Below are 14,623 nucleotides of genomic sequence, written 5' to 3'. Positions count from 1 at the left end.
AAGGAGGGGTGCACTGGCCCAGGTCGGAAACGGAGCAGGTCAAAGCCCCCGTGCCGCTCAGTAGTGGGATCGCGCCTGTGAATAGACGCTGTAGTGCAGCCTGAGTAATACGGCGGGACCCAGTCTTTTGATGCTTTCCATGCTCCGTAATAAACTACTCATACAACCCAAGTGCTCACGTGTCCTGTTTTTACACTTTACAGGCGCTTCATCTCCTTCTTCTCCAATTAAATCCATAAGTCTCTGTAGCTCCAACAGCACCTCCAGCTGGACAACATCATATCTAGATTTTCATCGTCACTGAATGCAGATACAGCAGAGGACTCTTCTTAGTTCTCTGTCATGGTGTGAGTATGTTTGTCTGATAGCAGCTATATAGGCAGAGGTTTTCTTTATAGCAAGGTTGGTCTGTTACTTAGCAACATAGCTCTAAAATTTATGGACAAATCTTGACTTAAGTTTCCAGGAAATCACAGAAATGGAAAAAGGTACAAGTGAATATAAAATTAGCTTCACAGCCTGGATCCAGGATTTTTCAGGGAATAGGGATAATCTTGCCACACAAATTGGAGAGTTACAAATAATTGTGGATTTGACTATAAAATTACACAGTCCATAGTTGATCAGCGTCTAAAGATCAGCTTCAAATGTGAACTGTTCAAGATTACTCTGGCACAGCCCTATATTAAATCAAATCCGACAACTTTCTCAAACATAATCATATGCTGTTTCCATCTACAGATTGGGACAAAAAGCAGCTTGCCAACAAACATCCAAAAACCTTTTCTATTGGCATGATCTATTCATTCATTTATTCATTCATTATCAGAACCGCTTAGCCCGGTGAAGGGTCGCGGGGAAGCTGTAGGCTATCCCAGCAGTCTTTCAGCGAAAGGCAGGGTACACCATGGACAGCTCGCTAGTCCACCGCAGGTTTAATAAAGCATGATTTCATAAATTAATGAAGGAACAAAGGAAGAAAGAAAACACTTAATCTAAAACCTAATTTCTTTGTAAAAGTTAGATACTTCTTCAGCCTGCAAATCTAACCAGCATATTAACAGTACAAATCAAAGCGTTGCTTTGTTAATATGCAGAATATTAAGTCTTAAGAAAGAAAGTCAAAGTGAAGACACTGTGGAACTAAAACGTTACTTTCTACCACAAGGGGGAGCTAAAAAGAAAACTCACTGAGAATTAACCTGCCGCTTATTCCCAGTGAGGAAGAGTACTTCCTCTGTCAATGACACGCTTTCCGTGCGGTGTGCACGTGTGGTAAACAAGCATATGGGTCTGCAAGTATGGAGTTTTCAACCAAGTGGAGTAATTTACCTCAGTGTCCAAGTTTAAAGAATCTGACGGACGGCACATTTGGCCTGCTGAAGGACACACAACATGCCGCAGTTCAGGATTTGACTAAAGCGCACATCGAGTCTTTTAACCAGGCTGCTACTTACGGACTCAGCAGCGTTGTTCAGGTCAGAAACACTTTCTCTAAACCAAGTTTCCAACTGCGCCACATTATAACCCTGATAATACTATTATTAACCGGAACAACCACGACTTGTCTTAAAGTTAGGTTAGTTTTAAGCGTTTTCTGTCTATTCAGTCATGTTCTGTAGTTAACATGTGCACTATTTTAGCTTTCTTTTAAATAACCACAGGACACAAATACAGAATTATATTTTATATGCAGGTTTGAAGTCTGTGTATTAATTATACCAAGCAACTTTGGTTCTACACAGCTGAATACATATTTCTGCTTATTATATAGCAGCCAGATTCGCTAGAAGTAGTTAAAATACTTCTGTGATTGGTATATCTTTTTTTACGTTTCATATACATTTTCACATTTAAGTTAATTTAGGTAATTTCTAATCAATTGACACTGAAACCACAAAGGTGAATTGATATTTGGATTCAGGCATGGTTCCTGCAAAGACAGTTGTATTTGGTTAATTTCTAATTTTTCTGCTTTCTGTTCTTCCTGCTGTAAAGTTCTATGATGATATGTGATTTTCAGGCCATCCCTCCCCTGGAGTTCATGTTCAAAAATGACAAGATCAGCCTCGCATTGGTGGAAGCTTCCATCCAAAACCCGGTGGCCGCCAAGGGGAGCATCTGCAGGGAGATGAAGGTGTTTCCAGCAGAGTGCCGGGGAAGAAGATGCTCATACAAAGGGAAGCTGGTGGTAAGGCTCAGTCACTTTACACTGACTGTATTGCCTCCTTCAGTTTGCTGATATACAGTACAATACAACTTTATTTATGACGCACTTTAAAAATATAACATTGTTGACCAAAGTGCCACAATGTGGGGAATTTAAAAAAAAATACTGCAAAGGCCCGGGCCCCTCTGAACTTTAGTTTCGTGCTCGGAAGTAGTTGTACAGAAGTAGTTGGTTGATATAATGGAACATTTTATATGCAAGGGATATAAAAGTAAACTTTTCAACAGGATATAACTTCTAAGATCCTGTTCATGTAGCATGAGCAGCTAAGCTATACATGAATGGCTCCATTGTTTTGAGTTGTATGGCCACCGCCTGATTGTCACCTAAATGATAGACATATGGAAGGCCTTTAGACCGCAGCCACTTTGGGTGCACATGAGAGCAGCTGGGACAATGTCTTGATCATAACACAATGTCTATGTATTATGATCAGGATGGGGGATTGGAAGTCAAGCTATAGGCTATTTATAATGAAGATTTAGGCTATTTATAATGAATTGGCTTATGTATCTGTAAAGTGCCCTGAGATGATGTTGTTGTGAAGTGGTGCTATACAAACAATGCTGAATTGAATAAAAAGTCAATCACTGATATGGAATGAAACGAGCTGCTGAGCGCGACACTGTAAATTTTTGGATGCAGCAACTTTTTGCACACTAACTATTAACTTGAAACAAAGGTAGTCTGGAGTCCTGATACATAGATCCTAGATCCAGTGATAATTCTTCATAATCTTGGACCTGTTTTTATCCTCCATGATGACATTGCTCGTCCCTGACAGAGCCAGGATCATCACAGAGTTATTCCAGAGTTTGGGAGTGTAGAGGATGGAATGGCAATTTAGTTATGTTTTTAAATGTAATGTAAATGAGAGTTCAATCCACCAAGCAACTCTGAACAAGAGTGACACCATCAGGAGATTATAGGGGATGTTAGCACATGCTTGGGCAACGCTACTGACATGCCTATCTGTATCACTTATTCCCAATCCTCACAAATTATGCCTCGTCTTAAAGGTGACTAATCAGGCTTTCAAATTATTTATAACACAACACCAGTTAGTATTATTAAAGGGTTGAATTAATAGCTAAACCCTCATTTCCTGAATATTCTGTGCTAATTTTAGTTGATGTATTTGATTGGATGTGTTCTTTCATGTCAGGCAGACGTCAGCTGGTCAATCAATGGAGTTCCCAAAGGCACCATCAAGCAGTCCCTGGGTCAGGTGCCAATCATGGTGAAGTCAAAGCTGTGTAACCTGCATGGCTTGTCCCCTAAAGAGCTTGTAAAACACCATGAAGAAGCAGAGGTTAGTGCAATATTAAGTTATCTGAGAAAGAACTTACTTGGTTGCTCTTAATAAATAATCACACTCCCTTTAACTTTTACAGGAGATGGGAGGGTATTTCATTGTGAATGGAATTGAGAAAGTTATCCGTATGCTGATCATGCCCCGGAGAAACTACCCTATAGCCATGTCAAGACCAAAGTGGAAGAGCAGGGGACAGGGATACACTCAGTATGGTAAATATAAAGCTTAAGATAATATATAACTAAACAATTAAAAGGTTGAAGCACACTGTCCAAACTGAACATCAGTCTTATTCTTCTTCAGTCAGTCTACTTAAGGCAGCTAAGATAATCAGATGTGGGCTGACGTTGAATTCCCACAGTTAGGACCAAACATGGAGAAGCTGCTTTTAGTTTTCATGCAACTTCCATTAGGAATTGACTGCAGATCAGCTAAAACTCTGACTTCTTTTAAATAACTCCCTAAAACTGATCTTTTTACTGTAGTATTTAACTAGCCATTTACTTCTGTATTGTTTTTACATTCTGCTAACTTGTATCTGTTTTCCCTGCTTGGTGAAGCTGCTTCCTGCTGTGGTTTCACTTTTGTTTTAAATACTTTTGTATTTGTTTTAAGTACTTTGAAATACTTTAGTCTGAAAAGTGCTGCGTAAATAAAGGTTGATTTGATGTGTATTTATACTTCTCACAGGCATTACTATGCGTTGTGTGAGGGAAGAGCACACGGCAGTCAACATGAACCTGCATTATCTGGAGAATGGGACTGTGATGTTGAACTTTATCTACCAGAAAGAGTTGTTTTTCCTCCCGTTAGGCTTTGCGCTGAAGGTATTAACTACAGATTAAATTAAATGAAAACTTAGTATATTTAAGAGTTAATGACTTAAGTATTTATTATAAAATATGTTCAAAGTCAACCATAAGCATAAGTACAACTTACCTGAGGTCATATTGTGTGTTAGTAAATGTTGATTTCTGCTGTTCCTTTCAGGCCCTGGTGGACTTCACAGACTACCAGATCCACCAGGAACTGATTAAAGGCCTGCAGGACAATTCTTTCTACAGGACCTGTGCAGCAGAGATGCTGCGTATTGTTATGGAGGAGGGCTGCACAACTCGCAGCATGGTGCTCAGTTACCTTGGAGAACGTTTCAGGGTTAAACTGAATCTACCAGAGTGGTATACAAATGAACAGTGCGCCAACTTCCTGTTAAAGTAAGTGCATAAAACAGAGTTAATTGGTTTTTGAAAATCATCAACACTATTCAGTGCTGCACTTTGTATTTTGTTTTATGCAGTCTGGTGTGGGTGGTTTAAACACGTGCATGGTCTTAAATTTGATGCCAAAATCAGCTTTTTTCCAGCTTATTGTTGCTGAAGGACTGTACACAACATCATTGACATACATGCAGCACTATCATATCATTATGTGGTGAACAGATGAACCCAAGCAGAGCACAACAGGAAATGCTGCTGTGTATCCTGTAGATAGGATGGAGGATTTTTAATCAAAAGTGTCTCTTGGAGTCATTTGTTCCATTACAAAACTGGCTACATTTGCAAGCGGTAATATTCGGGGTAAGAAATAAGTTGTGTTTGCCAATTTCTCACTGTTTCTACGCTAAATGTTAAAATTTTAAAAGCAGTTTTTAATGACAGGTTCCCTTTTGATTATGCAGTGGGAAAAGCAGCACTCTGAAGGCTAAATCCCTGCCCACATGCACTGATTTAAAAAGATTTTCCTTTGCATTTGTGCTTGTGCATTTTCAGTTTTGGGGCACTAAAAAAAGTCTTTTTGGACAGGATATCCTGCACTTTAAACCATTCGTCACAACATTCCCCTCTAACTGTAGGTGTAGCCAAGACTTTGCTAGCGCTAATCTTGCTAACAGGTTTTACAAATTTTTCCTGATGAATAAACAAAAACTTACTGAGGAGAATCTTAAATAAATTGACATTTAAACGACACAGAAACTAGAATAACTGGGAGCAGTTCTTTGCCAGCCCTCTGTTGAGGCTTCATGTCATAAGAGATGTATCTGTTTAGTTTTTACATTTTCATGTGGATTGATGTGGATGAGATATTTTGTTTTGGAGGGAATGTAGAAGTTTGACAGATACTCTGAATGAACCATTGTTCCACATTTTAAGAAGAATAAATTTAGTGAAAGATTTGGACATTTCTGCCAGATGTTGCAATCTACAATCTAAAAAATATGAACAAAGACACTGCCATCCAAAATGAAGGCTCCTACTGCTGGATAGGTTTTACGGTCATCGTACTGTGTCAACTACAAGTAAATTGCCGGTGCTCCACCCAGCTTGTGTGCACAATGGTGTAAGAAAAATCTAAAAACATAAAAAGGTGAACAATAAAAAACATGAAAAAATGCATTTTATAGAATAAAATTAGAGGTGTGTAAAGGACTAAAAAAATATATGCTGTGTGATGATCTCTAAAAGAACATTTGCTGCAGTATTTTATTTAACTTTTTTTTTTCTTTTTTTTTTTTTTTTTACCTGCCAAACATTAGGAACAGATTCTTATCTACAATGTTGCCCTGGCAGGGAGACGAAAAACTTCTTATTAAAAATGATATATTAGTACATTACAAATATGAAAGTGGTGTTACGTTGTGGTATACCAATTGCAGATGTTATTAAAAGGGTCCTTTTAGGTACCAGTAGCTTTTAGAAGACAGAAGTCAAAGCGCCCAGTTTCTGTGTTTTTGTAACAAGTTCCAGGCAAATTATAAGGACAGCTGTTCCAAGCAACAAGTGTGTGGTGACTCCTGAATCGTGTTGCACTTAGTAAAATGACTTGTGATCTGCTTTCTGAAGGGAGTGCATCTGCATCCACCTGAAGTCGGACACTGAAAAGTTCTACTTGTTGTGTCTAATGACTCGCAAGCTTTTCACGTATGCCAAGCAGGAGTGCATGGAGGAAAACCCAGACAGCATCATGTGCCAGGAAGTGCTCACTCCTGGTCAGCTTTACCTCATGTTTATGAAGGCAAGTTTAAAACTGGAACCATAAAAGAAGTACAAATATTTTTCCATCCTATGTCATAATTGTTAATGAACTGTTTACCATCTCTTGAGGAGATTCATTTTGAAAGAAAACGTGTTATTTTTCTGTTATAATTTCTCATTTTAACACAGGAAAGGTTGACTGCATGGTTGGTGTCTGTGAAGCTGTCATTCGACAAGAGAGGAAACAAACTTTCAGGAGATTGGAGCACAGAGAAAATGATGAAGATGTTAGACATGGGCTCTGACGTGACCAAACCTTTTGAATATCTGCTGGCGACTGGAAACCTTCACTCCAAGACAGGTATGACCATGATAAGTAGACATTAAAGATTTAAAAATCAGATTTATGTGTTTTTTTTAGGAGGGAAAAGAAAACAGTTTCCTGTTTCCACAGGTCTCGGCATGCTGCAGAACACAGGCTTGTGTGTTGTAGCTGACAAGCTCAACTTCATCCGGTACTTGTCCCACTTCCGCTGCGTGCACAGAGGAGCTGCATTTGCCAAGATGAGGACCACTTCTGTTCGGAAGCTGCTGCCTGAATCCTGGGGCTTCTTGTGTCCTGTTCACACCCCCGACGGAGAGCCTTGTGGACTCATGAACCACATGACAGCCATCTGTGAAATCGTGGCACAAACCACCCTCACTACATCTCTGCCTGCACTGCTATGTTCCCTTGGTGAGTATGGAACCTCAGCAGATCTTCAGAAATAAGGGGGAATGATGGTGGTTACTGCCTGCCACTGGGCTGACATGCTCCCACTAAGCATGTCTTGTCTTCGCTGTGTAAGGCATGACTCCAGTGGACGGATGTCTAGGCCAGGCCTTTTCAGACGACTATCCAGTGGTCTTGGATGGGGCTGTTCTCGGTTGGGTGGAGGCTGACTTGGCTCCAGCTGTAGCTGACTCACTGCGCAGGTTCAAGGTTTGTTTTCTCCAATAAACTATCAACTTTTTCATTATGTCTATTTGTGTATAAGAAAGCTAATGTTAAAGATGTGTAACTTCAGGTGCTGCAAGAGAAGAAGGTCCCTCCCTGGACAGAGATTGTCCTGGTTCCTAAAACAGGAAAGGCCAGCTTATATCCAGGCCTTTACCTCTTCACAACCCCTTGCCGCATGATGCGACCGGTTCAAAATTTAGCTCTGGGCAAACAAGAGTTGATTGGCACCTTTGAACAGGTACGTGTTAATTTATGATTTTGATAAAATGCTTTGACTTTTAAGACAACGGTTCAAGAAACCATACTTTGTCTTGTCACAGCTATACCTTATTGTGGGGATCCTGGAGCATGAGGTCAAAGCTGGCATTACCACACATCAGGAGCTGTTTCCTCACAGTATGCTCAGTGTGGTAGCAAACTTCATCCCTTATTCAGACCACAACCAGAGTCCAAGAAACATGTACCAGTGTCAGATGGGTAAGTCAGAGGCCACCAGAATAATGTCAGTGGTAGCTGATGAATCGATCTAGTTGTATTATTTTTAGGTATTGGCATCGGTGGACACCCAAACAAGCTCAGCAGATTAACCTCCAGGCACGTCTGTGTGCAGTGACTGTTTGTCAGGAAACAGTAAAATAAATAAAGGGATGAACGCATCAAACAATACAATAATAATGTTAAATGCATTACATTGTGTTACCCTTACCTGAAAATGTTGCTAGTACAGTTGTAAACTACCGAAACTGCAACGCTGTTCAATGTTGCATTGTTTTCAATATTAGAGATATTACTTTTTTTAAATAAAGTCCCGTTGGGGGGGAAACTATCACAAGAAACATTAAAGTTACTTGAATTATTCTTGATTGTCAACTGTAGCTGTCAAGCAGAGAGTGGAAGGATGTTGCATTTGTCGTTTTAGAACTTTTTTATTTATTTATTAATTTTTTAAGATTTTTGAAGTTTTCAAGGCATTTATATCTTATTCATGTCTGACAATCCAGCGGCAACAATGGCGCCTATACTGAGACATGGTAAATATAAATTATAATAAATAATCATTATTATTATAATTAATAATAATCAGTGATCCACAATGACACCATTATTTATCACATTTTCTTAGTAAAAACAGTTTAGCCTTTATGGTGCTATATCTATTGATACATTCATTTTACATAGTTTTAACCTCCATAATGAAACAAATAACACTGACTGTCATTGAAAGTGTTGGGTTTGGTAAATTAATTTTTATATGTTTAGGTGGATGGAGAAAAAAATAGCAAAAAAAAAAAATGTCTGGAGTTTCAAGTGCTAAACATGTCTATCATCTATGGCTCTAATTACTAAACTTTAAAGCCATTAAATGTTTAATGTAGACTACTATTGTTCTTTTTCCAGGTAAGCAGACTATGGGTTTCCCTTTACACTCATTTATGGATCGCTCTGATAACAAGCTGTACCGGCTCCAGACCCCACAGAGCCCACTGGTCAGGCCCTACATGTATGACTACTACAACCTGGACAATTACCCCAGCGGTACCAATGCTGTTGTAGCAGTCATCTCCTACACAGGCTACGACATGGAGGATGCCATGGTGAATATAATCCAGCAAGCTTACTTTCCTTTCCTTTTAGGAGGTGAAACGCTGACACTCTTTGATCTCATTAGATTGTAAACAAGTCATCATGGGAGAGAGGCTTTGCCCATGGGAGCATCTACAAGACGGAGTTAGTGGACCTGGCAGAGAAGGTGAGGGGAGATGATAGCGTGGTGTTTGGGACCAAGTCTGGTGACCCAAAGGTAAATGATAAACTGGATGCGGATGGATTGCCTCATATCGGTTCGACTCTTCAGTATGGAGAACCCTTCTACAGCTACATCAGCCTCAACACTGGCCAAAGCTTTGTTTCCTATTACAAGTAAGCATCAACATTTTTTCTTACGTTCTACTGCAACTCTTAACTACATTGACCTCGGCAAGCAGGTTATTTTTTCCTTCTTCTCTTGTACTTGCAGGAACCAGGAGGCCTGTGTTGTTGATAACATAAAAATCTGCAGCAACGACACTGGTACAGGTCGTTTTAAACGTGTCTGCATCACCATGCGAGTGCCACGAAACCCTACAATTGGTGATAAGTTTGCCAGTCGCCACGGTCAGAAGGGTATCCTGAGTCGCCTGTGGCCAGCGGAGGACATGCCCTTTACAGAGAGCGGAATGACTCCGGACATCCTGTTCAACCCCCACGGTTTCCCCTCTCGCATGACAATTGGGATGCTCATCGAGAGCATGGCGGGGAAGGCAGGCGCCCTGCACGGCTTGAGCCACGACGCCACACCTTTCACCTTTTCTGAGGAGAACTCTGCACTAGAGTACTTTGGGGACCTGCTACGGGCAGGAGGCTACAACTACTATGGCACGGAGCGGCTCTATAGTGGCCTTAGCGGTCAGGAGCTAGAGGCAGACATATTCATCGGCGTCGTCTACTACCAAAGACTACGTCACATGGTCTCTGACAAATTTCAAGTTAGGACCACAGGAGCACGAGACAAGGTAACCAACCAGCCTGTCGGAGGAAGGAACGTCCAGGGTGGCATCCGCTTTGGGGAGATGGAGCGAGATGCTCTGCTGGCCCACGGCTCTTCATTCTTGCTGCATGATCGCCTCTTTAACTGCTCAGACCGCTCAGTGGCTCAGGTGTGCGTGGACTGTGGCAGCCTTCTCTCCCCGCTGCTGGAGAAACCTCCACCCTACTGGTCAGCCATGCGCCATCGCAAGATCGTCTGCACTCTGTGCGGCAAGAGTGAATCCATCGACTCCGTGTCTGTTCCGTATGTCTTCCGCTATTTTGTAGCTGAGCTTGCAGCGATGAACATCAAAGTGAAATTAGAAGTAAAGTGAAGAAGAGACATGGCTCATGTGAGCTTCAAAATGCTATTCTACGTTTAGAGCACTGATTAGAGTACACTCTATACAATTTTATAAATCTTCAAGTAAAGTGCAAGTTCAGCACAACCAGAGATATTTCAGTCTTTTTAAAGTGGAATTATACATAAGCACACAATTGATCTGTATGAACGACGAAATTGTTTTTTTTTTTTTCCTTAAGTTTGTTGGAAATATGGAGTTAATGAAAGGCGACATGAAAAATTTGGACGGACTTTGGAAACGGAGGTCACACGGAGGTCACGTTGTTCATTACTGAAACTAAAGATGTTAAATACACACTGTACAGAAACTTTAGCTGCTCAGGTTGAATGTTTGTCAATATGTTGAATATAAATTCACTATCAGAATTCATAATAAAAAGGCATCAAAATGACCATACAAATCCCTGAGATTTATTATGAATCAGTTTATACACCTGATATAAACTTAATGAGTCATCTCTGAAAGTCATCATCATGGAAAAAAGCAGTGAATCATAAGAATTTAGAAACTAAACAGCTCGTGTCATGGCTGCTTGTTTCAGTCGGTAAGAAGGCTTCGCACTCAATCCTGAACTGGATCAGGCATGGTACCTGCAGGAAGACGTCAGAACACTGAATTGGAGACACTGGGAGAAGTTCTAACAGGAGAAATTTTCTGTTGGATAATACAGTGTAGATGTATAATTATTTCTGTTTTGGACCCTGTTCTGGCAGTAGAGAGTGAACCACTGTGGCCCCTGAGCATGGCTTCAAACGCCCTACAACTGCTCTCCAGTAAAATGCAGAAATGGGTAAAATTCAGAGCAGAATAAATTAACGATTATTAAAAGATGCCAGGTTTTTGTGCCTTTCACCTTTTCCCTCTTGTAGTTGGTATTTCTGTCTTGGATAAATGGGATTTTGCGTTACTGCAGATCAAAGATGTTTTGCAATAATGTGGAACAACATTGAGGTTTTCATTGAAAACAGTGAAAAGCCAAAGCCTCTCGGGTCCAACAGTGATGCAGTGTGTGTTCATATTTGCACAAACCACTGACACTTTTTAGGTTAAAATAGTTTAGTGAAAAATTCCTTCTTGAGCTTCACGAGTTGCACTTGCTTCCTTCAGAATTCATCCTTGATTTGTTCATTTGAGTACTTTGACCTCCACCTGTGCAGGTAAGACAGCAGCTCATAAGTACTTCACATAGCCCTCAGTAAAAGAATATAAAAATGACACATCCATATTATAGTTTAAAAAACATATAAAATGTATAACTTATGGTTGAAGTTTCATGCTTAAACTGAAATTCACAATATTTCCCTTGAAATACGATTTTAAGGAAAGTTTGAAATTAAAATGGAGATTTTCAAATCTTCATGATTAATGACTTTAAATGAGTCACCTTTGCCCTTTAGCCAGCGGCCCTTATGACAGTTGGGCCAAAACATCTGGCAGGTCCAGCACAGTGGGGATGATGTAGTCTGGTGTAACCGAACCATCTAACATAGCACTGTCTTCATTTTTAATCCAAACAGTGGCTTGCACGCCAGCATTAAAGCCCCCTTGAATATCTGTGTCAAGAGAGTCTCCAACCATAACACAGTCCTGTGCTTTCACCTCTAGCATGTTGAAACATAACGTGAAGATCGATAAGCATGGTTTTTGCTCTGCATGTTCTCCTCCAATCACAATGGCATCAAAGAACTCCTCACATGCGACTGACTCCACTTTCTCCCTCTGAGTCTGAGTCTCCCCATTGGTCAGCAGCAGCAGCTTGTATCTGCTGCGCAGTTGTTTCAGGAGGGTACGTACTTCAGGGGACAGGCAGAGAACTTCCAGTCGACTATTTTTCCACACGTAATAGCACTCATCTGCCAAAGAGGGCGAGGAGCAACTGCCAACAGTCTCTATGATGCTTTCCTCCCAGTGACGCACACGGACTTCATCCAGTGATTGGCCAGATGAGGAGTCAAAACACTCCTGTAAAAGCTTTCGCTTGAATTTGTCACAAATGCTGCAGATGGTGGTGTCATCAAGGCCCAGTTTGGTCTTCAACAATTCACTGGTCTGTAACATTCACATAAAGCAGATAACCTTTTGAAATGAAAATATCACCAGTTTAGGAATAAAAAATAAGTACTTTTTTTTTTTTTTTAACCTTTAAAGGTCTGTTGTATTTCTAATCTGTGCAATATGCATGCATACAGCATGCATATTGCACATAGGTGGTCCATGAGAGCTGCAGTCCTGCAAGTGACACACCTGACTCAAATCAATGGGTAATTAACAGTCTGTGCAGTTTAATGTCAAGCTCTGCTAAAATTTGCTGTGTCAGATGTGTTGCAGCAGGGAAACACTTGCAGACTGCGGCTCTCAAGTACCGGAGTTGACTACCCCTGAAATGGGATGTTGGACCAGCTGCAAATGCTTTTATTACCACTGGTTACATTTGAGGAAAAGGTATAATAATCATATCACCAGACGTTAATTAGTTGGTCATAGTTCAGAGAACCATTTATTTATTTATTTGCTCCTACTTCAGAGTAGAAATGATATCAACAGGATTGGAGGTTTCTATGACACACCTATAGTGTTTGTTCTAAATTAGACAAATAAGTTAACATTAAACATTGCCTTATTATTCCTGTCTGAGGCATGATTACAACTAGAGGAAAAGCCTTTAAAAAGTATTTTGTTCTTCTCGGATAACCATACTTGGAACTGATTGATTTAAATGTGCTTTGGACCTATAAGCGAGTGCACATTTCCAAGATTTACAAGTCTTTTTTGTAATGCCTTTTTCAAAATAAGCGTTTGTGTGTTTGAACTGATCAAATCTAGTAAGTTTACAGACAGTAAACCTGATCCTATGAAAGCTGAAATTCTGATGGTGGGATTTAAAAAAAACAAACGACTTAACTCGACTGTAATTGCTGTAGTATAAAAATATAGTTTTTAAAACAGTAGGCTACCGTCAACCATTAAAAGGTAGAAAAAAAATGAAAAAATAAAAAGAACATTATTAAGGCGGACAATACCTAACCGGACTTGACTTTTCATCACAATGAACACCATAATAAAAACAGAAATATGAGAAATAGCAATAATTTCTAACATAAATCGTTAACCCCTCCTGGGCTCCGTAGGAACACTATTAAACCTGTCGCAGAAGAAGTTAATATTAATATTAAAGGCTTTAAAGAATTCCACACATTAAATAAATTACTTTCCCTGCGGCTGTAATCACAAGTAACGTCAAATAAACCTCAATTTAACATCCTTCAGGAAGGATATTGAACATTCAGGAGGTTTAACTGCTTGATTTAAGTTGTGCTGCATGTAAGTAATTTTTCATTGAATTAAATGTAATCTAAAATTAGCTCCTAAACTAGCATACCAGCCAGCAGAAGGGAATAGATAAGGCACAACCCGAATATATGCTGTCTTATTTACCTTTTGAATTGCCACTCCGCCAGCTCCTCTCGTATCAATGAGTGTGTTATCCAGATCAAATAATATCGCTTTCACAGATTTGCTCTCCATTCCGACGCCCTCAGTCATTCACAAAAAGACTAATCGTTTTTAAAAGAATGATCTTTTCCGGAAGTACTAAAAACAGAGGTGCTTGATGGGATTTGAGGTTCTTTCTACAGACATTGCAAAACTTCCCCCCTACATCCTCTAGATGGCGCCATTACATCAACATCCAAACCATAGACATCATATATTCGTATAAATGACGTCTATGATCCAAACTACATTTTCTGGCTTTAGTTGATCAGATTGCAAACTAGGTCTGTGCCCTTGACTCAATAACACTGACACACATTTAAGATGCTCACTTAATTTGATTTGACAAAGCTTATCTATTAAACGTTTTCAACATAGAGAGCACTTTTAATTAAAGATTTTTTTTTCCTTATATATTTCCAAATAGATTTGAAAAATAAACAGAAAATGTTTAAAGAAAAAGGAAATGACTAAATAAATTCTTGTCTTTCTGTAACATACATACATTGTTGTGATAACTGTGGTCACATTATGAGAAATATGATTTAGATTGGTTTATGTTCAGAAAGTTTATTTGAATGACAAATCTAAAAACAAAAGTAGATATAAAATATAACAAAGCGTTCAAATGGAGAGGGTGGAAGCATACGCTTTTATATAATCCCACCCTAATGATGGAATTAT

At 39.7% G+C, this 14,623-nt stretch overlaps 2 protein-coding genes across 2 annotated transcripts; one reads left to right on the top strand and one right to left on the bottom strand.

The window, feature by feature from the left end:
* Window positions 1-1,308: 1,308 nt before the first annotated feature.
* Window positions 1,309-10,737, top strand: polr1b (RNA polymerase I subunit B). Its single transcript, XM_079249089.1, has 15 exons — window positions 1,309-1,478; window positions 2,024-2,191; window positions 3,396-3,542; window positions 3,625-3,757; window positions 4,236-4,372; window positions 4,536-4,759; window positions 6,386-6,557; window positions 6,707-6,878; window positions 6,972-7,253; window positions 7,366-7,499; window positions 7,585-7,755; window positions 7,838-7,994; window positions 8,916-9,112; window positions 9,187-9,437; window positions 9,535-10,737. Exons 2-15 carry the CDS (start codon window positions 2,045-2,047, stop codon window positions 10,415-10,417), a joined length of 3,207 nt encoding a protein of 1,068 aa, XP_079105215.1. The 5' UTR covers window positions 1,309-1,478; window positions 2,024-2,044; the 3' UTR covers window positions 10,418-10,737.
* A 794-nt stretch (window positions 10,738-11,531) lies between these two features.
* nanp (N-acetylneuraminic acid phosphatase) lies at window positions 11,532-13,972 on the bottom strand (the record flags this gene model as incomplete). Its single annotated transcript, XM_079248864.1, has 3 exons — window positions 11,532-11,596; window positions 11,832-12,496; window positions 13,883-13,972. The coding sequence occupies 2 exons, from the start codon at window positions 13,970-13,972 to the stop codon at window positions 11,855-11,857; spliced, it is 732 nt and encodes a 243-aa protein (XP_079104990.1). The 3' UTR covers window positions 11,532-11,596; window positions 11,832-11,854.
* Between the last annotated feature and the right edge of the window lie 651 nt (window positions 13,973-14,623).

The sequence above is a fragment of the Telmatherina bonti genome, assembly GCF_933228915.1.
Source record: "Telmatherina bonti genome assembly, chromosome: 11".
NCBI lineage: Eukaryota > Metazoa > Chordata > Actinopteri > Atheriniformes > Telmatherinidae > Telmatherina > Telmatherina bonti.
The sequence above is the reverse complement of the archived record's forward strand: the minus strand, read 5'-3'. Positions and strand labels throughout refer to the sequence as shown.

Excerpts from the sequence above, each read along its gene's own strand:
- polr1b (XM_079249089.1), top strand. The coding sequence starts at position 2,045 with ATGTTCAAAAATGACAAGATCAGCCTCGCATTGGTGGAAGCTTCCATC. Across the intron at positions 4,760-6,385 it reads TGCGCCAACTTCCTGTTAAA|GGAGTGCATCTGCATCCACC; the intron begins GTAAGTGCATAA and ends TGCTTTCTGAAG. Across the intron at positions 7,756-7,837 it reads TGATTGGCACCTTTGAACAG|CTATACCTTATTGTGGGGAT; the intron begins GTACGTGTTAAT and ends GTCTTGTCACAG.